The sequence below is a fragment of the Trichomonas vaginalis genome, chromosome IV, assembly GCF_026262505.1.
Source record: "Trichomonas vaginalis G3 chromosome IV, whole genome shotgun sequence".
Classification (NCBI taxonomy): domain Eukaryota; phylum Parabasalia; order Trichomonadida; family Trichomonadidae; genus Trichomonas; species Trichomonas vaginalis.
This window is the reverse complement of record NC_067206.1, coordinates 9,421,864-9,444,460: the sequence shown is the minus strand read 5'-3', so window position 1 is coordinate 9,444,460 and position 22,597 is coordinate 9,421,864. Positions and strand designations below refer to the sequence as shown.

At 33.0% G+C, this 22,597-nt stretch overlaps 13 protein-coding genes across 13 annotated transcripts, besides 5 other annotated features; 9 read left to right on the top strand and 4 right to left on the bottom strand.

Moving 5' to 3' along the window:
• Positions 1-386: 386 nt before the first annotated feature.
• Positions 387-1,386, bottom strand: TVAGG3_0059040 (sphingosine N-acyltransferase protein; the record flags this gene model as incomplete). The annotated part of the gene is made up of 1 exon (XM_001579254.1): positions 387-1,169. One exon carries the CDS (start codon positions 1,167-1,169, stop codon positions 387-389), a length of 783 nt encoding a protein of 260 aa, XP_001579304.1.
• A 479-nt stretch (positions 1,387-1,865) lies between these two features.
• Positions 1,866-2,906: a mobile genetic element.
• Positions 2,907-2,911: 5 nt separating this feature from the next.
• Positions 2,912-4,004: a mobile genetic element.
• Positions 4,005-4,555: 551 nt separating this feature from the next.
• Positions 4,556-5,911, bottom strand: TVAGG3_0059010 (BspA type Leucine rich repeat region (6 copies) family; the record flags this gene model as incomplete). Its single annotated transcript, XM_001579255.1, has 1 exon — positions 4,556-5,911. The coding sequence occupies one exon, from the start codon at positions 5,909-5,911 to the stop codon at positions 4,556-4,558; it is 1,356 nt and encodes a 451-aa protein (XP_001579305.1).
• Positions 5,912-5,951: 40 nt separating this feature from the next.
• TVAGG3_0059000 (spectrin binding) lies at positions 5,952-6,905 on the top strand (the record flags this gene model as incomplete). Its single annotated transcript, XM_001579256.1, has 1 exon — positions 5,952-6,905. The coding sequence occupies one exon, from the start codon at positions 5,952-5,954 to the stop codon at positions 6,903-6,905; it is 954 nt and encodes a 317-aa protein (XP_001579306.1).
• Positions 6,906-7,103: 198 nt separating this feature from the next.
• TVAGG3_0058990 (DHHC palmitoyltransferase family) lies at positions 7,104-7,484 on the top strand (the record flags this gene model as incomplete). Its single annotated transcript, XM_001579257.1, has 1 exon — positions 7,104-7,484. One exon carries the CDS (start codon positions 7,104-7,106, stop codon positions 7,482-7,484), a length of 381 nt encoding a protein of 126 aa, XP_001579307.1.
• An 87-nt stretch (positions 7,485-7,571) lies between these two features.
• TVAGG3_0058980 (uncharacterized protein) lies at positions 7,572-8,072 on the top strand (the record flags this gene model as incomplete). The annotated part of the gene is made up of 1 exon (XM_001579258.1): positions 7,572-8,072. One exon carries the CDS (start codon positions 7,572-7,574, stop codon positions 8,070-8,072), a length of 501 nt encoding a protein of 166 aa, XP_001579308.1.
• A 5,308-nt stretch (positions 8,073-13,380) lies between these two features.
• On the top strand, positions 13,381-14,379 carry TVAGG3_0058970 (actin binding; the record flags this gene model as incomplete). The annotated part of the gene is made up of 1 exon (XM_001579259.2): positions 13,704-14,294. The coding sequence occupies one exon, from the start codon at positions 13,704-13,706 to the stop codon at positions 14,292-14,294; it is 591 nt and encodes a 196-aa protein (XP_001579309.1).
• Positions 14,380-14,864: 485 nt separating this feature from the next.
• Positions 14,865-15,431, top strand: TVAGG3_0058960 (spectrin binding; the record flags this gene model as incomplete). The annotated part of the gene is made up of 1 exon (XM_001579260.1): positions 14,865-15,431. One exon carries the CDS (start codon positions 14,865-14,867, stop codon positions 15,429-15,431), a length of 567 nt encoding a protein of 188 aa, XP_001579310.1.
• Positions 15,432-15,502: 71 nt separating this feature from the next.
• Positions 15,503-16,132, top strand: TVAGG3_0058950 (protein ubiquitination; the record flags this gene model as incomplete). The annotated part of the gene is made up of 1 exon (XM_001579261.1): positions 15,503-16,132. One exon carries the CDS (start codon positions 15,503-15,505, stop codon positions 16,130-16,132), a length of 630 nt encoding a protein of 209 aa, XP_001579311.1.
• Positions 16,133-16,209: 77 nt separating this feature from the next.
• On the top strand, positions 16,210-16,395 carry TVAGG3_0058940 (protein ubiquitination; the record flags this gene model as incomplete). Its single annotated transcript, XM_001579262.1, has 1 exon — positions 16,210-16,395. One exon carries the CDS (start codon positions 16,210-16,212, stop codon positions 16,393-16,395), a length of 186 nt encoding a protein of 61 aa, XP_001579312.1.
• A 450-nt stretch (positions 16,396-16,845) lies between these two features.
• Positions 16,846-16,877: a mobile genetic element.
• Positions 16,846-16,877: a terminal%2Cinverted (terminal inverted repeat of tvBac_53III transposon ID:TVAGG3_0058930).
• An 843-nt stretch (positions 16,878-17,720) lies between these two features.
• TVAGG3_0058920 (uncharacterized protein) lies at positions 17,721-18,161 on the bottom strand (the record flags this gene model as incomplete). Its single annotated transcript, XM_051221351.1, has 1 exon — positions 17,721-18,161. One exon carries the CDS (start codon positions 18,159-18,161, stop codon positions 17,721-17,723), a length of 441 nt encoding a protein of 146 aa, XP_051106337.1.
• A 351-nt stretch (positions 18,162-18,512) lies between these two features.
• TVAGG3_0058910 (uncharacterized protein) lies at positions 18,513-18,779 on the bottom strand (the record flags this gene model as incomplete). Its single annotated transcript, XM_051221350.1, has 1 exon — positions 18,513-18,779. The coding sequence occupies one exon, from the start codon at positions 18,777-18,779 to the stop codon at positions 18,513-18,515; it is 267 nt and encodes an 88-aa protein (XP_051106336.1).
• A 1,514-nt stretch (positions 18,780-20,293) lies between these two features.
• On the top strand, positions 20,294-21,268 carry TVAGG3_0058900 (protein of unknown function, DUF4106 family; the record flags this gene model as incomplete). Its single annotated transcript, XM_051221349.1, has 1 exon — positions 20,294-21,268. A coding segment is annotated over one exon (975 nt), but the record flags the coding sequence as incomplete, so codon positions are not given.
• Positions 21,269-21,621: 353 nt separating this feature from the next.
• Positions 21,622-22,597: part of a mobile genetic element that runs on past the window's edge.
• Positions 21,862-22,542, top strand: TVAGG3_0058890 (protein of unknown function, DUF4106 family; the record flags this gene model as incomplete). The annotated part of the gene is made up of 1 exon (XM_051221348.1): positions 21,862-22,542. The coding sequence occupies one exon, from the start codon at positions 21,862-21,864 to the stop codon at positions 22,540-22,542; it is 681 nt and encodes a 226-aa protein (XP_051106334.1).

The following is a 22,597-nucleotide window of genomic DNA, read 5'->3' as shown; positions in this document are numbered from 1 at the left end:
TCTTTAGTTTTTGCTTTCCATTGAAATACTTCTGAATAGGTATATGTTTTTTTTCATGCTAATTTTAATAAGAATATGAAACTAAATTATTCAAAATAATTCGAATTCAAACAGGTAATATGAGTATAGCACTGATCTGAAAATCAATACAATTGCATGGATTAATTGTCACTCTTCGCAAAATCAATTTAAATTGTCTGAAATATCAAAATCAGACATGAATTTAACTATTTAGTGACCATTAAATATAACTTTCAAAAAAGCGGTGTTTAAAAATAGCTCCAATGAAAAATTAATAATAGTAGAAGCAAATAAAAAAAAAATTAAAAATTAAAAAAAAAATAAGATGAATGCATATAAACTAATTTAATTATTTATTACATATATCATTCTTCCTTCTTATTTTTCTTCTTTTCGTTGATATCATTTTCATATGATGATTCTCTCTTTTCATCATGGCCATCCATTGTAATGATATGATATCCAATGCGAAGGAAGACAAATAGCCAGTATGCATGCATAACGTATAAAGCGTGCATAAGTACGCAAAGGAATAAGTACATTGTATAACCTTCTGGATACTCAGACTTGATGCAAATAACTTTGTATAGTGGAATCAAAAGCTTGAATGGGAACCAAACGTTTCTGACGAGGAACCAATCAAGAGTCGTAGTAATGTATTGAATTTCTGTAAGGAAGAAGTACTGTGCACCTTCGAGCTTAGCCTGGTTAATAATGACAAGCATGTCAACTGGAATATCTGAGAAATCATGGAGGAACATCACAATTGTGCCGAATGCGAAGAAATTCCAAGAGTATGAGCCGGCAATGAGCAAAGCAGTGCATACGTGGTGTGCAAACATGATTTGATAGTCATTTTTACGGGCATTCCAAAATCTATGAGCAAAGCCATCGAAAATGTATGCGGCGGCTTCCCAAGTATAAGCAAGTTTAACTAATAAGCTTACTGTTTGGAACTTTGGACATGGCTCGAAGCATGATAATGGATTTGACCACCAAGTTGTAGAAAGAATGAGTGGAAGCTCGAAAACGCAAGAGGAAACGTGTAAGAACAGTTGCCATATTTGATCAGAGAACTTTTTAATTCTATTGGGCCTCTTGGTGAATAGGTTTTCATTCGGCTTTCCAACAAAGAACTTCTTTTCCATCCATAAGCAAAACTTACCTGAAAATATAATAACGTACTTTGATGCAAACGCGATATAAATGAAAAATCCGATGAATAAAACCAAGGTGACAATATCATGTGCATAAACCCATAGAGTATATGCAACAGATGCAAAAAACATTAATGTAAGTCCAAGATCGACGGGTGGTTCCGTGAAAATATCGGTGAGAATCTCCTTTAGTTTCATCATGTTTGAGAGTATGGTTTGATGCCACTTTTAATCTCAAAGGCTTCAAAAAAACTGTTTGGTCATTAAAATAAATATGACTATAATTACATAAATATGAATAATAACTTATTTTTAAGGATTTTTGTGGAATCTCTTTTCAATCCGAAACCTCAAAAATCACATAATCTTATGCTAAGGGTTAACCATATCCGATAAAATTTCGAGATGTTTGAATTATTCAAAGAGCATTGAAAAATCATGTTTCAAAGGAAAACGAAAAATAAAGAGAGATGATTCAGATTATAGTCATCGACAAAAATTAATAAGCATATCAACTTTGCAACTGTTCGGATAATATAAATGTGATTATTTGATTGACCAATTCTACACCTTTCAGATCGGAAATCCTGGGAAACGCACAAAAGGCGTGTTTGATGACTGTTTAAAGATCTCTGTTCAGTGTAATTCCTAATGCCATATATTAGATGATAAAAAAAATACCGTTAAGGGTGCACCCGTATGTACGTTTATTTGAGAGGAGGAGGATTACCCTCTCAATTTTGAGGGATTCGTTAGTTTATTTTCTCGATGAATATGCAATAAAATTTGATTTTTACCTTATCAATATACTTCATATAATATACACATGTTCATGTAAAAACTTTTTTCCAAAATCCTCAGGAATTAAGGGATTTTTGAATTTTAAGAATTTTTTTCGAATTTTTTCGAAAAAAAAATATTTGCAGAACAGCCTTAACGGCTAAGATTTAGGAACAATGTTAAGTATCAAAAAGAAAGGAGGTCTGATATAGACAACATATATCGTTGAAAGTTGAAAAAATCTCTAATATTTGAGCCCAAAATTTCAAATTTTAATTTTTTGAAAAAAGAGGCCACCCGTATGTACGTTTATTTGAGAGGAGGAGGATTATATTTTTGAAAGGGTGAGACATTATGAATATGTTAATTATATAATAATATGTATTATTATAAAAAAGAAAAAATAAAGCACGTTAAAATTCTTCTTTCTTGATTTTTTACAAAATCTACTTAGAATTATGCAAAATATGACTAAATAATTATAAATTTCAAGTTAAATTTTAATTTTGATAAATAATTTAAATTTCAAAATATCAAGTTCAGTTCGACTATGTATGTAGTAATTCCTCAATAAAGTGCCAAAACCCTATTAAAATATATGAACATTTTCAACATTTTAATGTTTTTATTTAAAAATTTGATGGAATATGAGCTTCAAACAATTATTATGTAAATAACAATAATTAAATATATGTATTTATTCGTATTACAACCGTAGTAAGTCGATTCTTCCTTTCTTCTACTGAGTTTTGAATTTGATTTCGAATTGTAAAGAGATTCAAAGGGAAAATACTAGCGGATAAAAACTACCTCCATGAAAGGGTCATAATGGAGTCAAGTTGTATTTTTTGATATTTTTTGCTTTTCGAGCCTAAATAGGTAGCCAAGATAATGCCTAAAAATAAGGTTCTAAATTCTGAAGTTTACATGATCCTCTCGTGTGCACCCTTAAGGGTCCACTGTAAGGCCAAATAAGGCCTATCGTCATCCCAAAAATATTGCTCAAGATGGTGTTTTACTAAGACCCAAAACTTAAAAAAACACAAAAAAATTAACTTTACTCTTTTGAGATCCTTATCAGATGTGCAACAATTTGATGCAGTATCGCAATTCGAATCTGATTTTTGAATGTAGATGTACTCTAACATTCTTGAAAAAATGCAAAATGATATTAATCAAGCATTTCATTTCTGTATCATACACGAAACAAAATCATTCATTATACTAAAATTTATCAAAGTTTGAATAATGAAAAAAATAATATCTAAATTTTTACATTGAGTCGGCTATTGATATGGTCAATATTAAATCGTTTAAAAATGGGCATTGGCCAGAATAATACCCACTAAAATACACATTTTTTTAAATTTTATCAATTTGTTTTGGTATATCTTTATGATAATGAATAAAATGCTTATCTTTCATAAGTAAATACATAATTTATGCTGAAACACAAAAAATAACACGAAAAATTTTTGCCAACATTTCAAAACTAAGGATAATGCTTTGAATATATAAACAGTAATACTTTGTCTAGAGAATTAAATTTGTGCTATCCAATTGTCAATTCTTTGAATTTTTTATAAAATGCACGATATTCCGGCATTAGCCTCAATAAATATAAACTACATGCATCACAATATTAGTATGTAATGGCATTAAAGCGAATTTCCTAATTTCTTCTCAATTTAATTCCTAGAAAAACTTAGGAATTAATGATTGGAAATAGGTCAAAAAATTCCTAATATAAAATTCATACTTATAATAAAATCAAAATTCGAAAATATCTATTTTTCAAAACACGCATCCAGAAGCAAAAAAAATTCGAAAAAATCATGTTCTTATAAAACTCGCTGATTTTGCAATTTTTATGTGATTTGAAGTGATAGAATATATTATCATCTTATTAAAACATATACTTCATTGTTACATTCACAAAATATTAATCAGAACACTAGGAAAAGTGGATTTTCGGAAAAAGACGATAACGATTATTTGCAAATCGCCTCTCAATTTTGAGAGACTTTCAATTTTTACAGTGGACCCTTAAAAATCACAATTGCGGTTGACAGTATTTTTGAGTCGAATACAATATTTGCACCGAACATAACCGATAATAGTATTTTTTATTTTCAAAAAGGTACTTTTATTGGACTAAAAATTGAAAAATTTCAATTTCTCTAGTTTCTAACCAGAATCAATATAGAGTTCATATTCAAAAAGTGAAACTACTATGGTGTGGGGAAAAACATCAAAGTTCCCTGCTTGAACTTTAAATATAAAACGATATCTTAACAAAAAGGTACAAAAGGTTAAAAATCAAATACTAGAGATGCAACATATCATGAATTATTCATATTGATAGCATTACCTAAGATAGTAAATGAAAATTCAGTCCTTTTTAAGCTTAGCGCATTTTGAGCCTTAAAAATTAATAGCTCATGAGAGTCTTATTTGTTATGGAAGGGAGAAATCAATTTAATTCAAAAATATTTGTTGAAATTCATTTTTCTTTCTAACTTATTTTAAATTTAATATAATGAGAGCTATGATTAATATGGTAATAAAAATGTAAATTAAAACCCAATAATTTTTTATTAATTATCAGGAATAATTAAACTGTCATCCTTTGGCAGTTTCCAAGGCATTGGACCATCTGGTGGTGGAGTATAGTTATAGCCATCAGTACCTTGTTCCCATTCTTGACGTGGTCTATCAACTCTTGTCTGTCTTGGAGCGATACCATCATATTCATCTTTATTGTAATTGGTATTTTCTTGTTTTCTTGATGAATGATGTGAGAAACTTCTGTAGCTTCCACCTTCTTGGCTACCACTTGTGTCTTCCTTTCCACATAAGCGAGGCATGAAGTGCCAACTTGGATAAACGAAGTAAAGAATTATTATGGCGACAATGAAAACTGCAAAGATAGATACTGCAATGATTAAGCTTCTTCTTACATGATCAGAAACATTTGCAAGATCATGGTACCACAAATAGCTTGAAGGTATTCTCTTTTTAACTGAATCGCATGTTTCTGTGGTAACTTGGTTTCCAAACAGCTGGGCATTTGAATATTTTGATTCAGCAACTGATATAACTGAATCACCATCTTCATTTGAATGGAAGTACTTTCCATCACTGCAAGCAACATAAACTCCTAAAACATTATTTGCATCAATGTATCTAACATTTTCAGGAATTCTTAAAACTGCGGCTGATGGTTCTTTGAAGAAAACTCCATTTCTTGTATAAACAATTTCGGCATTATTAAGGAGAGCGTTTGGAGGAATAAATTCAACATCTGATGGAATTGAATAATCAATTGGAAGTGCACCAAAAGAAGCAATTAATCTTCCAGATACCTTCTCGATGATCATATGGTCACTGATTGTGAAATAAGGACTATTGCTAGAGAAAGAAACTGTTAAATATGGCGCATTATTGAAAGCTGATGGATCAATAAAAATTACTTGAGATGAAATCTTGACTTTCTTTACATATGATCCTGAAAAGAGCAATGCTGGTAATGATTTGATTCCCTGGCCAATGGTTACTTCTTTCAAACTCCTGGTATATGCAAATGCTTTAGGTTGTAAAAGAATGCATGTGTCAGGTACTGTAAATGACTTTATATTAGTGTTGTAGAAGGCACCTTCACCAATTAACTTCACTGAACTTCCGATTTTAACAGTTGTTAATGAAGAACAGTTATAAAATGAATATAATGGAAGATAATTAAGCATTGAAACATCAATACTTTGGAGTGAAATGCAATTATAGAATGTTCCATCACCTATGCTCCAAAGAGAAGATGGTAGGGATACTGTTTTCAGATTTGTGCAGTTTATGAAAGTATATTGACCGAATACAAGGACACCTTCTGGAAAGCTGGCTTTTTCCAAACGATAGCTACCCCAAAATTGTCTATCAAAAATGTCCTTTGCTCTCATACTCTTGATCTGAAAAGAGGTAGCACAGATAGCCAGAACCATGGTTCTTACTGCAAAATACAGACCTAACGCATTGGATTCTTTAATTACCTTATTTTCGAAGCTAATCGAAAACGATGGACCAGACAATTGTCTCAGATTTCTCAAAAATGATGTCACAAAGACAATATTCAGATCAATGTACGTCGGAAAACCATTTCCAGGCGAATCATCTAACTTCGCTTTTTTATTTGAATCAATGAACAATGGAATATACACTCCGGATGAGATCACAGATAAAATTCGAACATTTCACTTTAACAATCCTAAGTTTTATCGCACTTCTGCATGGTTATTTGCATGGTTTGCCCCAGAGATTTTTCATTCGGATCAAAAATTTTATGATCAGATCAAAAAACATACAATACCTACATATAAAGAAATAGAACGATATGCAAAAGCAATTAAGAAGTTTATTGACAAATTTGATGACTATTCAGAGAATGATTTTGCATTATTGAGAACAGCTAGGCTCCAATCGCAGCATCGGACTACATTGTTATCAATTATTAAACGCGATAACGTTGAAGGCCTGATAAATTATTTTTCATTTCCTATGAATAATATTTTTTCTCGTCTTGAGCCATCGTTGTATTGTCCTAATCCATTTATTCAATATAAGCCATCATTCAACATGGTTGCTGCTTTTTACGGATCTATCAATGCATTCAAATATTTTTGTGGAAATGATTTATCTCACGACCAACTTGACAATAAGCTCTCCAATTTAGCACAGTTCGCAGTAGCAGGAGGTTGTATGGAGATTATTCGCATGTGCGAGGACATTGGCTGTTCTTTTACAATGACCGCTCATATCGCAGCTCTTTACCATCGAATTGACATCTTAAAATGGTTGCACGAGAAGTATAACTTAGATCTGAATGCATTTGATAGCATGGGATATATTGTTCTCCATAGAAGTGCTGAAGGAAATTGTATTTCTGCAATAAAATAATGTCTTGAAAATGGATGTGACATTAATTCGGTTGCTGGTGATGGAAGCACTGCATTGTCATTAGCTGTAAGGTCAGGAAACATTGATACCGTGAGATATCTACTTGGATTTCGAAATATAGATTTAATTTTGGGAAATGAAACCGGAAATGGACCAATACACATTGCAGCTAAATATGGAGACTTAAATATCCTCAAAATGATCATCGCTAATGGTGTAGATATCAACTTAAAAGATAATGAAGGTGCAACAGCTTTGGCATATGCTGCAGCACAAAATCAAATTTCTGTTGTAAAATACTTACTCGCTTTGCCTAATATAGAAGCAAATGAAGGTGGAGAAGGAGGTACTCCTTTCTGTAGAGCTGCAGGAACAGGAAATATCGCGTTGATTTCGATGCTTTTGAACAACAAAAAAATCGATGTCAAAAAAGTTATTGGACAAAATTATAATGCATTGCAATGTGCGATGAAACAAAGGAAAAGAGGAGTTCTTCAGATGCTGTTGAATGATGGACGTTTTAATCCAAATGATTGTACAACAATTAGAAAAGAAGCTTCATTACATACTGCCGCATAATTTGGAAGACATTATGCATCGAAATTACTATTAAAATGTCCAGGAATCGATGTTAATTGTGTTACTATTGATGGTAATACTCCACTCATGTATGCTATTGCTAATAAAAGAGAAAGGACATTGTTGAATTTGCTAAAAGATAAAAGAGTTCAAGTAAACATCGCAAATTCAAGTGGAGAAACAGCTTTGACAATGAGTCTTTGTTTGCCAAATGCTGCTTGCTTGGATTTGTTGATGATGAGAGAGGATTTGATGGTTAATACCAAGCATATCAACGGAATGACCCCTTTACACATCGCAATAAATAATAATAAATTAGATTGCGTAATTTTACTGTTGCGAAGAAAGGATTTGGATGTTAATATTGTTAGTGATAACGGAATGACTCCTCTTGTATTAGCTTTGCTAATGAAAAGGAAGGAAATGATTATCGAGCTTTGTCTCGATGGGAGATCTGACTATGATACTGAGCATGAAATAACATTGAATGATGGTACGAAACTTACCACGTGTCCAAGAAAGATTGCGAGTATTATTAAGATAAACGGATTCTCCAGATTGAATGAATATATTCCTCCTTTAGCATAATTATATTATTTGTGTTGTTTGTTTGTAAATATAGAGTTTATACAATCTGCATATTTCTAAAATTCTTATCAAAAATAGAAAAGATACACCGATTTATACTTTGAATGAAGGCGAAACTTTATAGGTTGGAATAATAGAACTTATGATCTTATTTAAGGCCACATATAGGATTAATCGATATATTTTAATCTCCAATTGCTTTAAACGAGCCAAAAGAAAGACGAGTATTAATGATTCTAGCTATATATCACTAAATATTGATTCGGATTTGATTATAAATCAAATTTTCGATATGGTATGAAATATTATGTCAAATTTGTGTAATTTATTAATGATTCCATGTAAGCTACTTATGGTTAATCTAATTTCTTAATATATTAAAAAAATATAATGTTATCATTCAATCAGTACCCTACATTTCCAACTCTTGGAAAATTTTCATGACCCCCTACCCAGGGTCCTAAAATGGGTATTTTCCTCACACAGACACTGTGGTTTTTTGAGCCGGGAAATAAATAGCGCAGACAGTTTCTACATATAGAGACATGCTTATACTTAGAGTTTGACGGGAATCTAAAGTGATTTTTTTCTGCATCGCGAAATCTAATGCAATCTCAAAATCATGAAGAAACTGCGAATCGGAGCGCAATTTTTAATATGTTAATATATAAAGGTACCCCTACTACTGCAAATGCTTCAAATGAAAATCTAAGAAATCAGATTAATTTGATCACATTAGTATAGTATTGGTCAAACCAAAAACTCATATGTTGATATATAGCCTATAGATATTCATATTATCTACTTTTCATTGAATTACATAAGATTTAATAATCTCATAAATATTCTTTTTAATTTTCCGAATTCCGTGTGCATTTAGATTGCCTATACCTGTATATAATAATTCTAGAATGGTTTGGTTAGATATTAAGTTTTTTAGATTAATATTTTAACATTTTGATAAAACAAGCATTTGTTCCATTTTAGAATCGCCATTGAACTCTAGTTTGACTAACATGATGTTGTATGATCAAATAAATTCTAACTTCATGAGATAAATTTTGAAATTAGAAAATGCGATATCTGACTCAAATATTTATCTGAACACATTTAACATTCAATGATAAACTAAATTACTATACAGCAGATTCGATTTGGCTTATATTTTATATAATCAACAAATAATCCTATAAAATTGTGCTATTCACGTTGCTCAAAGATGTATTGAACATTCCCTACTTGTGTATTGATAAAATTAGATATAGATTCTAATGTAAATCGATATTTTGAAAATTCATATATATTTTGTCTTGGTTTGGCATTTGATCGTGTTGAAACCGGAATTGCAATATATATCATCTAAATATATAACTATCAAAATATGAGCTATAGATTTTTAAATTATTCTCCTGAATATGAGTGACTAACATAATTATATTGAATTGAGTAGTAAGAATCATAAATATTAGAATCTGACGATAATTTATTATAACTTTATATAGGAACAAGATTATAAATGATGATGAAAATAAAGATTAAATTTAAATCTGAAAATTTGAAAACATTAAGTGTATATGATAGCATTACAAAATTAAATTTTATGTGGAAGAGGAAATAGAGGAATTAGAAGTATTATGAGAAAATAATAAGATATAAAAACAAGATTCTATTAAATGAGTTAATTTATAGAAAGGAATAACAGTGTGAATGTAGTAAATGAATGTTTTCATGATGTATTATTGAAATCTTAAGTTTTGTTAAGAAGATAATAAGGGAATCAAATTTTGTATTAGGAAGTTTGACCGACAAGAGTGTATTGTGCACTCTTGTCGGTCTGCATGTCTCATTCCGGGAGACATTGTCACTGCATGTCTCCCAGAATGAGACAATCTTCCGCATTCATAACTTGAATGCGGAAGTTTGACCGACAAGAGTGTATTGTGCACTCTTGTCGGTCTGCATGTCTCATTCCGGGAGACATTGTCACTGCATGTCTCCCAGAATGAGACAATCTTCTGCAATCAGAATGTGGTTGCAAAACTTTGACCGACAAGAGTGTATACACTCTTGTCGGTCTGCATGTCTCATTCCGGGAGACATTGTCACTGCATGTCTCCCAGAATGAGACAATCTTCCGCATTCATAACTTGAATGCGGAAGTTTGACCGACAAGAGTGTATTGTGCACTCTTGTCGGTCTGCATGTCTCATTCCGGGAGACATTGTCACTGATGTCTCCCAGAATGAGACAATCTTCTGCAATCAGAATGTGGTTGCAAAACTTTGACCGACAAGAGTGCACAATACACTCTTGTCGGTCTGCATGTCTCATTCTGGGAGACATTGTCACTGCATGTCTCCCAGAATGAGACAATCTTCCGCATTCATAACTTGAATGCGGAAGTTTGACCGACAAGAGTGTATTGTGCACTCTTGTCGGTCTGCATGTCTCATTCCGGGAGACATTGTCACTGCATGTCTCCCAGAATGAGACAATCTTCTGCAATCAGAATGTGGTTGCAAAACTTTGACCGACAAGAGTGCACAATCTCTTGTCGGTCTGCATGTCTCATTCCGGGAGACATTGTCACTGCATGTCTCCCAGAATGAGACAATCTTCCGCATTCATAACTTGAATGCGGAAGTTTGACCGACAAGAGTGCACAATACACTCTTGTCGATCTAAATGTATCTTACAATCAAAGACACTTTCATACAATCTTTTCGAAGTTAAAAAAAAATTAATTATTTCTTTCTTTTGTTTATTAAATCGCCTTACTCACGTACTAATCTCTTTTAGAGACTCTATCGAGCTATCCCCACATATAAACCTGTGACAATAATACATATTTACTCTCTTCATATTCTGATCTCATGACACATTATCGCAAAAACTATAATTATACAACACATCTCATAAAGTCTCATTTTAGCCCTATCTAAGCGTTCAAAACCTATTTTCCACACGTAATCTGATTCTTCTGGCTCCGCTGATTCGATTTCTGCTGTCAGATCGTGAAAATATGCATCACATAAAGAGATAAACACAACTCAAAATTATTGCTTTTTTTTTCAAATTGTCTATTCATCCATCTTTACATATTTATTATCTCCTCCGTTTCCCCTCACAAATTCTTTTAATTTTCTGAATAATACGTATAATAAAATGAATATCTCAAAAACTAAAACACAAAATTAATGTTGGAAAATGACTAGATATAATCTGAACTTTTGAATTCATACATTTTTGGAAAAAATTGAATTTTCAAAAAAAGAGCTTATTTAGGTATGAACCTGAAGAGAAATTTTAAGGAAAATATTAAGTTGTGCAATTTGCATTTATCTCTTTATGTGATGCATATTTTCACGATCTGACAGCAGAAATCGAATCAGCGGAGCCAGAAGAATCAGATTACGTGTGGAAAATAGGTTTTGAACGCTTAGATAGGGCTAAAATGAGACTTTATGAGATGTGTTGTATAATTATAGTTTTTGCGATAATGTGTCATGAGATCAGAATATGAAGAGAGTAAATATGTATTATTGTCACAGGTTTATATGTGGGGATAGCTCGATAGAGTCTCTAAAAGAGATTAGTACGTGAGTAAGGCGATTTAATAAACAAAAGAAAGAAATAATTAATTTTTTTTTTAACTTCGAAAAGATTGTATGAAAGTGTCTTTGATTGTAAGATACATTTAGATCGACAAGAGTGTATTGTGCACTCTTGTCGGTCAAACTTCCGCATTCAAGTTATGAATGCGGAAGATTGTCTCATTCTGGGAGACATGCAGACCGACAAGAGTGCACAATACACTCTTGTCGGTCAAAGTTTTGCAACCACATTCTGATTGCAGAAGATTGTCTCATTCTGGGAGACATGCAGTGACAATGTCTCCCGGAATGAGACATGCAGACCGACAAGAGTGCACAATACACTCTTGTCGGTCAAACTTCCGCATTCAAGTTATGAATGCGGAAGATTGTCTCATTCTGGGAGACATGCAGTGACAATGTCTCCCGGAATGAGACATGCAGACCGACAAGAGTGTATTGTGCACTCTTGTCGGTCAAAGTTTTGCAACCACATTCTGATTGCAGAAGATTGTGCTATTCCTGCATATTTTCTACGAGCCTGCTTCATAAAATTGAATCCTTCTATCCAAATTAAATGCGATTTCGCTAATCTTTCATCTAAAATCACTAATCAGAAGCATATTGCAAGTTAACTTGAACCGGCATGTTCCTCCTATCCTGTCTTTCAGTTCTTTCTATCAGCCATGGTTCACAAGGAGGAGAGCTTTGCGCACAATCAGACATAAGATTGCGGCAGAGGAACCGGGAAGAGAGCAGCTTGAAGCGGTAAGATGACCGAATGCTGTCTCCCAGGTGTATCTGTCAGGCAAAGTTCACAAGGAGGAGAGCTTTGCGCACAATCAAACAGAAGATTGCGGCAGAGGAACCGGGAAGAGAGCAGCTTGAAGCGGTAAGCTGTTTTCAAGTCTTTAGTTAACAAACTTTAACAAAAGACATCTAAAAAATTTGAAATAATTGCAAAATAATGCCGTCAGGTAATGCGCACCTAAGGGAGGTGTTTTGCGGGAGCTGGGGGTATCTTGGTGAGTACTCAGGAGGCCAAGAAGGGCACCCCAACCGACATTTTGCTGACGCATTGTGTAAGCAACCATTCTGATAACCGCTCAAACCGTCGGAACAAAATAATTTATGAAATTATAAGTCATCTTTCTAATACATATTTTTGGAAGGGTGTAAGATACGCCAACTTAAATATATTATTAAATATGAGAAAATCACTCAACAAAAAAACAATTCTTTCAAAAAGTTTAAAATTTATCTTTCTAATACATATTTTTGGAAGGGCGTAAGATACGCCAACTTAAATATATTATTAAATATGAGAAAATCGCTCAACAAAAAAACAATTCTTTCAAAAAGTTTGACATTGATCTTTCTAATACATATCCTATGGATTAGATGTGGATTATGCCGATAAGATATAACTAAGCAAAAAATACTCTATCAAAACAACTAGCGCGAAACTGCATAAGCTATAGACATGGATATGTAATATTAGTGACAGTTAGATTTTAAGCGGCAGCTCGATAATATTCGATTCGTTAAAGAGATTTGTTTAGACAAGCATAAAATGATTTTTATTATTCATATCAAGGATATTTTTATCAGATATTACGCTTGACTAGCAGCAAAACATATGTAGAAGGCAGATTAAGTGATATGTTTTAATGGGTTTGTCCGCAATAACATCAAACAAATTCACTATTTTGTCACTTTTATTCAGAAATTTTGAAGCAGGTAAAACAATTGAATGGACAACTAAATTTGAATCAATTCGTTCTGAATTTAGAAAATATATATTCGCAAACAATTGTTATTAAGTAGCATTTCACAAAAAAATTTATGCCTCTCAAAAGCAAATTTTTTTGACAATTTGATTTATGAATTTCATCTGATCAAATGTTACCTCACATGTCATCCACATTAATAATATCTTAAAAATAGTAAATTTGGATCGACAATTTTCATTGGGTTTCATTATCAAAAATGCCCGTTCACTTCACTTTCAGGGGAAATGTCAACACGTCCTGATTCCATGGGTATCTACGGAGATTACCAGAAGAAGCGTGAAGCTGCTTATGATAAGAGACTCGAGCAGCGTGTTCGCACATGGATGGAAACCCTCATCAAGCACAAGATCGAGGGCCCAACTTTCCAGGAAGGCCTTAAGAACATGAAGGCTCTCTGCGATGTTATCAACGCTGTTTATCCAGGCAAGATTAAGAGAATTCGTGACTCAAACGTTATGCTTTTCTGCCGTGAAAACTTCGGCTCCTTCACACAGGCCTGCCTTAGCATTGGTGTTGCTCAGACAGATCTTTGCCAGTTCGAAGATATCTACGACAACCGCAACATGGGACAATTCCTTGTTACAATGGTTTCCGTTGCTAGAAAGATTCAATACAGCCCAGGCTACCATGGCCCAATCCTTGAGGATGCTGTTAAGCAGGCCACACAGAACAAGAGACAATTCACAGAGACTCAGCTCCGTGCTGGTGAATCTGTTCTTCCACTTGCTCAGGTTGGAATGAACGAGGCTTCTTCAGCAGCTCTTGAGGCTTCCCGCTATGTTGAACACGGCATTATCATGGATCCAGCCCTCAATCCAAACAACAAGAGGAAGTAAACTGATCGTATTTTTATTATTTGAAAAGCGATGCTAAACTCTTATAGGTCTACCATAACACATTAAACAATTTTACCCCCATGCATATTTTTTCATATTTTTTTTCAAAAAAAATTTTAATGAATAGAATAATAGGAAAGATAGGAACACATATATATATATATCCAAAATGTTGATAAAATACGGCCAAATATTAACATTTAAGGTTTGATAATAATTTACCTTATCATCTTATATCTGCATGCAGCGCAACTGTGCGCTGATAGAAAGCGCTGTATATAATACATGGCAACTTGATTATTTTTTCGAAAAATAAATATGCAAAATTTTGGCTTCCTGAATGTAATATTTTTACAAGTAAGGATGTCGATTTGCGAAACAAAAAACGGATATGCTAGCAACTTTATCCAAATGTCCTATATCACGATATTTGGCCATGTTTTTGTCAGAATCGCAAGTTTTTATTTTATGATACTTGGAATATATACATATAGAAAAGCTTATAGAACTCATATGTATTATATAGATGTTTTTATGGTAAAAAATAAACATATGGTAAATTTTTTTTTCATGTCTGAGCAAGACATTCACCAAAATAAATACAGTGATTTGCGAAGTATCTATAAATACTACATTGATGCTTATATTGCATTGTATCAGCTGAAAACTGAAAATGAAAATGAATTAAACTCGATTTACAAAATGATCAAGACAGATTTGATTGATTCCAAAAGACGTCCTCCTCAAAATATTATAAAAGACATTTTTGATATTATTCCATATAATAATCGCTATACAAAGTCATATTTATTTCTTGCCAAACTAATATCTGATGATTATAATGTCAAAGAAGTCTACAATGTTGAATTTATTTCTAATGTCATGTTTTATAAAGAATATGGAATTAAATTAGGCAAACCTGCCAATTTTAAAGAAGATAATTCAGAAAATCTCGATATTCTTACAGAAGATACAATTTATAGGGCAATTTTGTATAATTACATAGAAAAATTCATCTCATTCACAGAACGAGAAGGATTTGATAAAAATCAAAGACTTAAAAGTAATATTACAAAGGATATTCATTACTTGAATTATGTTGCTACCATGGAGCAGTTGATTGTTTCAAGTTTTTAAGAACGAAATTTAACTCAAAAATAACTCAAACGTGTCTTCAACTATCATTTCTGGGAGGAAATCCTGAGATCATGAGTGAATGTTTGAAATATAAAACACCAAATGGAGATTGCATGGGATATGCAATTGCTTCACACAACATTGATTTTGTTACATTCTTGATGAATGAGTACAATATAAAGACCAGTTTATATTATTATAGTATTTTGTATAAAAATCTTGAAGCATTTTTAGTATATTTCGATCAAACGAATAATGTTGATGAATGCCTATATAATTCCGTGAGGTTTGGTATTCCGTCATTTTGCGAGTATTTTCTTTCACATGGTGCAAATGTCAATGCAGGAAATACATATGGGGAAACAGCTCTTCATTTTGCAGCAGGGTACAATTATAAAGAAATAGCGGAACCCCTTATTTCATATGGTGCAAATATCAATTCAAAAGATGGATTCGGAAGAATAGCTCTTCATAATGTGGCAAGAGAAAATAGTGTAGAAATAGCGGAACTTCTTATTTCACATGGTGCAAATATCAATGAAAAAAATAATGATGGAAAAACAGCTCTTCATTGTACAGCAATGTATAACTATAAAGAAATAGTCGAACTTCTTATTTCACATGGTGCAAATATCAATGAAAAAACAATAATGGAGATACAGCTCTTCATTATACAGCAATGTATAACTATAAAGAAATAGTCGAACTTCTTATTTCACATGGTGCAAATATCAATGAAAAAAATAATGATGGAAAAACAGCTCTTCATTATACAGCAATGTATAACTATAAAGAAATAGCGGAACTTCTTATTTCACATGGTGCAAATATCAATGAAAAAAATAATGATGGAAAAACAGCTCTTCATTGTACAGCAATGTATAACTATAAAGAAATAGTCGAACTTCTTATTTCACATGGTGCAAATATCAATGAAAAGGACCGTTCCGAAATGCATTATTGATAAAATTTATTTCTGAAATTGAAAATAATTTTTGGCGCCATTTCCGTATGATATAAATCAATGAAAAAGATGAGGACTGACAACACGTTCTTCATAATGCAGCAGATAATAACAATAGTAAAGAAACCGCCAAGCTTTATATTTTTCATTGTGCGCTTATCAATAAAAAAGATGAATCGCTTATCAAATTGTTACGCAAAATATCACTACAACAAAAAGAAAAAATGTCTCTTCGATTTTGTTATGTAAAATATGGGGTTTGTTTACCTTTTTAAAATTAAAATGTGCTGTATTAATGGTGCATTTAACACTTTCTGTCATTCGCTCAATTTTTTTCCACCCACACAAGCTTTTTATCCGAATGAAAAGTTGATATTTTTGTCGGAAAATAGTTATTATCAATTACTACATAGTACCTAATATGGCAATTAAATACTTTACATGCTATAAAGCATTTCAAAAAGTGGTAAATGCACCCTTAATGCATTTAACTGCATAAAAAGCATTCATTCATGTCAATAAAAATCAAAGAATGCTATGCATCATATGAAAAAAAAATTAAATGTCGAGATATCCAAATAATTTCTTAAGGATACCCTTACATTGCGTAGTTAGAAAGAGAATATGATATTGTCATGATTGCTAAAGTTTTAGGCTCCAGAAATGAATATACATCAAACTGAAACAATTGATAAATTGAATGAACTTTTGAGAGGTTCTCAAATAAAAAAATTATCTAATTTTTTACAATATTACTATTATTTTATCCACATATGTATATATAGTAATTTGAGAAAACTTTTAGGAAAAAATAAGTTTAATAAAAATCTGAATTTTACTTGTTGTGGGATTGTTATTAATTGACACTCCAGACGTATTACTAATAGTTATGCGTATGCAATTAAAGTATTTCTGATGGACAAAATGTGAGATTTATATCAGATAATTCATTTCTACTATTAAGTTATTCATTTATGAGTTTGCACTTATTCGCACTAAATAAATAACTATTAAAAATTGTTTTAATTAATTGACACCATATAATAGAGTGAATTTTGTTTGATCAAACAACAATAGATGATAGATATAAAGCCAAGAAACTTGCTATTAATATGCTCTACTTGCTATTTCAATGTAAGTATGATATTTTCTAAATGTTTCGTTCAGATAACTTAGATATATTAGTCAAAATTTGAAATTTTAATAGCACATAAAAAAAAAAAAAAAAAAGGTAGTGGGGCTTCCAGGCGCGTTGCGCCCTCTAGCCCATATAGAAAAGAATTTATTTAGATTAAAATTAGAATTTTTATTCTGAAATGTTTGCTTTAATGTTTTTTACGGATGGAAATGAACTGGATATCGTCTGGGTCTTCGCTTGTTTCCTCCTCCTCTTCTTCTTCGTCCGAATTGTCTTCATCTTCACAATAACCAGATAAGAAGATGGTTATTTTGGTTTGTTCTGGTTTTTTGAGAAGCATTTTGGCTGTGCCAGTAAAAACGAACTCAAGATTTTGATAGAATTGTCTGCTTGAGTGAGTGAAATTGCATACTGTAAGTGGCATTGCAACTCGGTTTGCTTGAACAGATATTATTGAAACTTCTTCTCCATCTGGTATCCGTTCAATAATATCTAAAGCGGCTGTTGTTATAATATGCATATTGTTTTCGTAATGCAATTTTGGATATATTTCGAATGGATGTGCAGCTACACCAAGCTGGAGCAACAATGGAAAGATTCCAGGAGAAAGAACCGTGTTTGTTTTCATCTTCTTTCCAATTGTAAGTTAAAGGATAAGGACGAAAGTCTTTGAGTGTTTCATATAACTGTTCTCTTAAGTTTGGTTCACAGCAAATAATGAATTCGTCAATTGCTTGAAGAGATATCATAGTTGAAACATAAGGCAAATTCGACAAGAAAAAGTCAACCATTACTGTCGGGTTTTGAACTTTGTTTTCTAATGTTTCGACTGGTTTTATTATACTTTTGAAATATCTATCATAGTCATTGTTGTCTGTTAAGGACAAATTGTTTGGATAATCTGCAATGAGTCTTCTATATCTTGCTTCTGTTGTTGAGAATGAGAAGACACCTTCTGGTTCTGTAGGAGTGTAAGTTTTTAGTTGAACTTTGCGTATGTTTGTGTCTGATTGGAGTCTGATTGGACTGAAACAACTTGAGCTTCTGTAGTTTGTTCGACTTCGGCAGTTTCTTTTGGTTGAATTTGAGCTTCAATTTGTGTCTGATTGGAGTCTGATTGGACTGAAACAACTTGAGCTTCTGTAGTTTGTTCGACTTCGGCAGTTTCTTTTGGTTGAATTTGAGCTTCAATTTGTGTCTGATTGGAGTCTGATTGGACTGAAACCTGTGTAACCTCTTTGGACATACTAGTAAAGTATGAGATATAAGTGTTTGACCTTTAAAGAGCTTTTGTAAAGAATTGTCAGTCATGCTACTACTGTGGTCTTCCATTAGACAAAAATGAACTGTTTTGGAAAAAATTTGAAAAAAACCGTTTTCGTCAACGGTAACCCCCTCTATTTTTTTATTTTATTTAATAGTTACCGTTGGCAAACCGTTCCATCTCAAATATTGAATGAACTATAAACGTTTTTTGTTTTCTATATATACTTTTTTGTCCAACGGTAAAACTTTTTACACAACGGTTTTTGAGAGTCGTCGCCGTTGACTTTTTTGTAGAGCACTCAAAATAGTATAACTTTGTCCGGACAAGTAAGGGTCTATCGTCGCTACAGGAAAAGTTACAGGCGTTCCAAGGAAGTATACTTTGAGAAGCCTTTTCCCCTTATAGAATGAGATAGGACGGTTATTTTACAAAACTGACAACACTTTGACCGAGTAGTTTTTTGTGCTGAACAAAAAGTGTCATATAAACATCTGTCAAAAACCGCTTTTTAACTTCACTTAAAATGCCACGTAAGCTACGTAAGAATATACGTAAGAGGAAGGGAGCATTGAAACATCCAATAGTAAAACTGACACCACAACAACAGTTGCAACAACAAATGATGAATGACCCCACTATGTTGCAACAAATGTCAAGCAACCCTATGCTTTTAAACCGAGTTATTGGTGCACAGAGTGGAGGTTTAAGAGCGGCACTTTTAGCGAAAATGGCAGGCTATGGTGGAGCTGCAGACGGAACAGCTATAACCCTCAAAGTCAAATGAATTTGAGTTCACTCAAAAATCAAATAACAGATGTCAAAAAGTCAAACATAGACATACAGAACAAATAAGTGAAAACGAAAAGAAACTAGAATATGACAGACACACAAAGAAACTCAATGAGTTAAACGTAGAGAAAAAGAAGAAAGAAGAACAACTGAAAGAACTAAGTACAGAGGAATATGCGAAAAAAGTGTCAGAAAAAGCAGCAGAAGTAGCAAAAATGGAACAAGATGTTATAAATTTGAAAAACCATACTACTCAATATAAAGTACTGAAAGATGAAGAGATAAAACAAAAAGCCCTGAAGACATATATGGATAGCGATGAGTATAAAAAAGAAGTTGAAGCAATGTAAAGGCAGAAAAACTTTTACAGTTGCAAAACCAAACCGTACAGTATGAAAACTTAGCACAAGAAAGTAAAAATAACGACGCAGCCATGCAAAAGGCAATGAAAAGCGCAGAATATATAAAAGCTAATAATGACTGGTTAGATGCCCAAGCCAACGCTAAAGCAGCCCAACTTATAGGGTCAATAAGGACAAAAATACAAGCGGATGAAGACAGTTCAAATGAAGCTTTAATGAATGCTGACTTTAAGAACGCCTTCGAAGCTCTTCATAGTAAGGTGAAACTAGTGAACGACTTCTCATCTGGAAAGAAACTGAAGTCTGAAGGTTTCGAAAGAGTTAAGAGAAGTAGCACAAAATATGACGAAAATAACAGATGCAGCAACGAGACAGGCAGTTCAAAGTGCCTATGACGCCGTTAGAGCAACTGTTGTGGAAAGTCAAGAAAAAGAGTTACAACAGACCAAAACAGACCTAGTAAATGCTTTCTTAAGAACGAAAAGTCAGGTAGGACATTATGCTGCAGATGGAACATATGTGCCAGCTGGTGGAACTTATATACCAGCTGGTGGAACTTATATACTAGCTAGTGGAACTTATATACCACCAAACCCTCCAAGAGAAGCACCTGCACCAGGACTACCTAAAACATTTACATCGTCACATGGACACAGACACAGGCATGCACCAAAACCAACACAACAACCAACACAACAACCAACAGTTCAAAACACTGCACCACAACCAACAGTTCAAAACACTGCACCACAACCAACAGTTCAAAACACTGCACAGCAACAACCACAAACAGAGCAAGGACATAAAAGAAGTAGAGAACAAGGAAACCAAGAATTCTTAAAAATGCTTAAGGAAAATTATGGTTACCCAGATACTCTTGACTTTAGTGACAGATATAAAGAAGCTATTAGAAAGTTCAAGGAAGGAAATACTGACCCGAACCTATTTAGCTTTATGGTTCAGCACCAAATGGGATATAATTTCAAACCTGGAAAATACAAGCTCGCTAAGGGATATGATTTAATAGCATATCATCCAAATGACATGGATGAATTTACTCCGAGATATTTGGTGTCAGAGATAAATGATAATTCAACTATCTTCATGAAACGCGTAAAAAATAGAGACGGAACGAAAGAAGAAAGGGTTATGAATGCGGATGACTTAAATAGGGAACTTGTTAAAAACGGTCTCGGAATATATGAAATGCCAGCAGATGAGGTACAAGAAACTCCACAGGAAGAAGTTCAGATACAACCAGACATGGAAGAAATAGTTCAGCAACAACAGCTAGAAGAGCCTGAAGGAAACGAACAAGTCCCTCCTTTGGAAACTAACTTCACAGAACTAGATGAAGATTTGGAACAGCCGAAAAATCTTGACCCTCAACAAGAGTATGAGGTGAATATGGAATCTTTCCAAGAGTCTAAGAAAAATTCGGCTGACATAGTAGAAGAATATCGAAAAATGTTCGCCGACATACAAAAGACTCCAACATCAGATGAAAATATTCAGCATAGAATGGAAGTACTGAAAGAAAATGTACGCAAATACAATAATCCTTTTTACTTACGACCATATAACGTTCAATCTTTGGCTGAACTCGGTGAAAATAAAAGGTTAAATTTCACAAAACATATAGAAATGAAACATTGTTTAAAGTTCATTCAGAACCTAACCAATATGGAAACAAACCTACTTTTGTTTCTGCAGACTATGGAACTACAATGAGATGGGGTCATAAAGCTAATCCGGATAGGTGGTTCATAAACTTACAACCTCAATTCCAAGAAGTTGTAGACGCAATGGAAGTGAATGGTGAACCAGATATAGCTGGTATTTTCAGCGCGGCTTTAATGCCATTGAAAGATATGAAAGATGCAGATATTTTGAACCAGTATGAAATGAACATGGCTGATGGAAATATAACACCTGACGTTCTAGAACATTTATCTCAAAGAACTACACAGAACCATAGAGATGGTATATTTGGTGAAGAGTTTAGAAAGAAAGTTAGGGAGAGAGAAGGAAGAGAACCTATTGTACATGACCTTGCAAACGAAAGTTTACAAAATGTCATAAAAACTTACTTTGCAGACAATGAACCGAGAAGGGATGAATATTTAAGAAAACTCAAATGGACAGTACCAAATGAAATGTTAGTATTGAAAAACATGTTCCTTGACAAAATAAAACCAACTACAGAAATAAATGACGCAAGACTGAAACATTGGGTAAAAGCTTTCCCATTCACAAAAGATATTATTGGTAACATGGAAAGAAAACCAGAATGGCTACAAAAACATATATTTGGAAACGAGCTTATTCCATATGGACAAGCTCTGTTTGAAGAGCTTGAACCGGAAACTCAGGAAAGAGTCATGCAAACAATACGCGAAGACTCAAATACAAACTATGACAAAATCTTTCTAGGATATAGGTTACCTGAGATGGGCGACCAGAGCCCAAAGGCAAAAAGGACATGGGAAATTTACAACATACTAGGTGAACATGAGGCAAAGATGCAACAACTTGAAGCAGAGGGCAAGTTACCAAAAGCGACACCAAAGAAGAAGAGTAGAACAAAGTGAAAATAGTGAAGAAGTAACTTCATCTAGTGAAAGTAGTGGCAATGAAGGAAAAAGA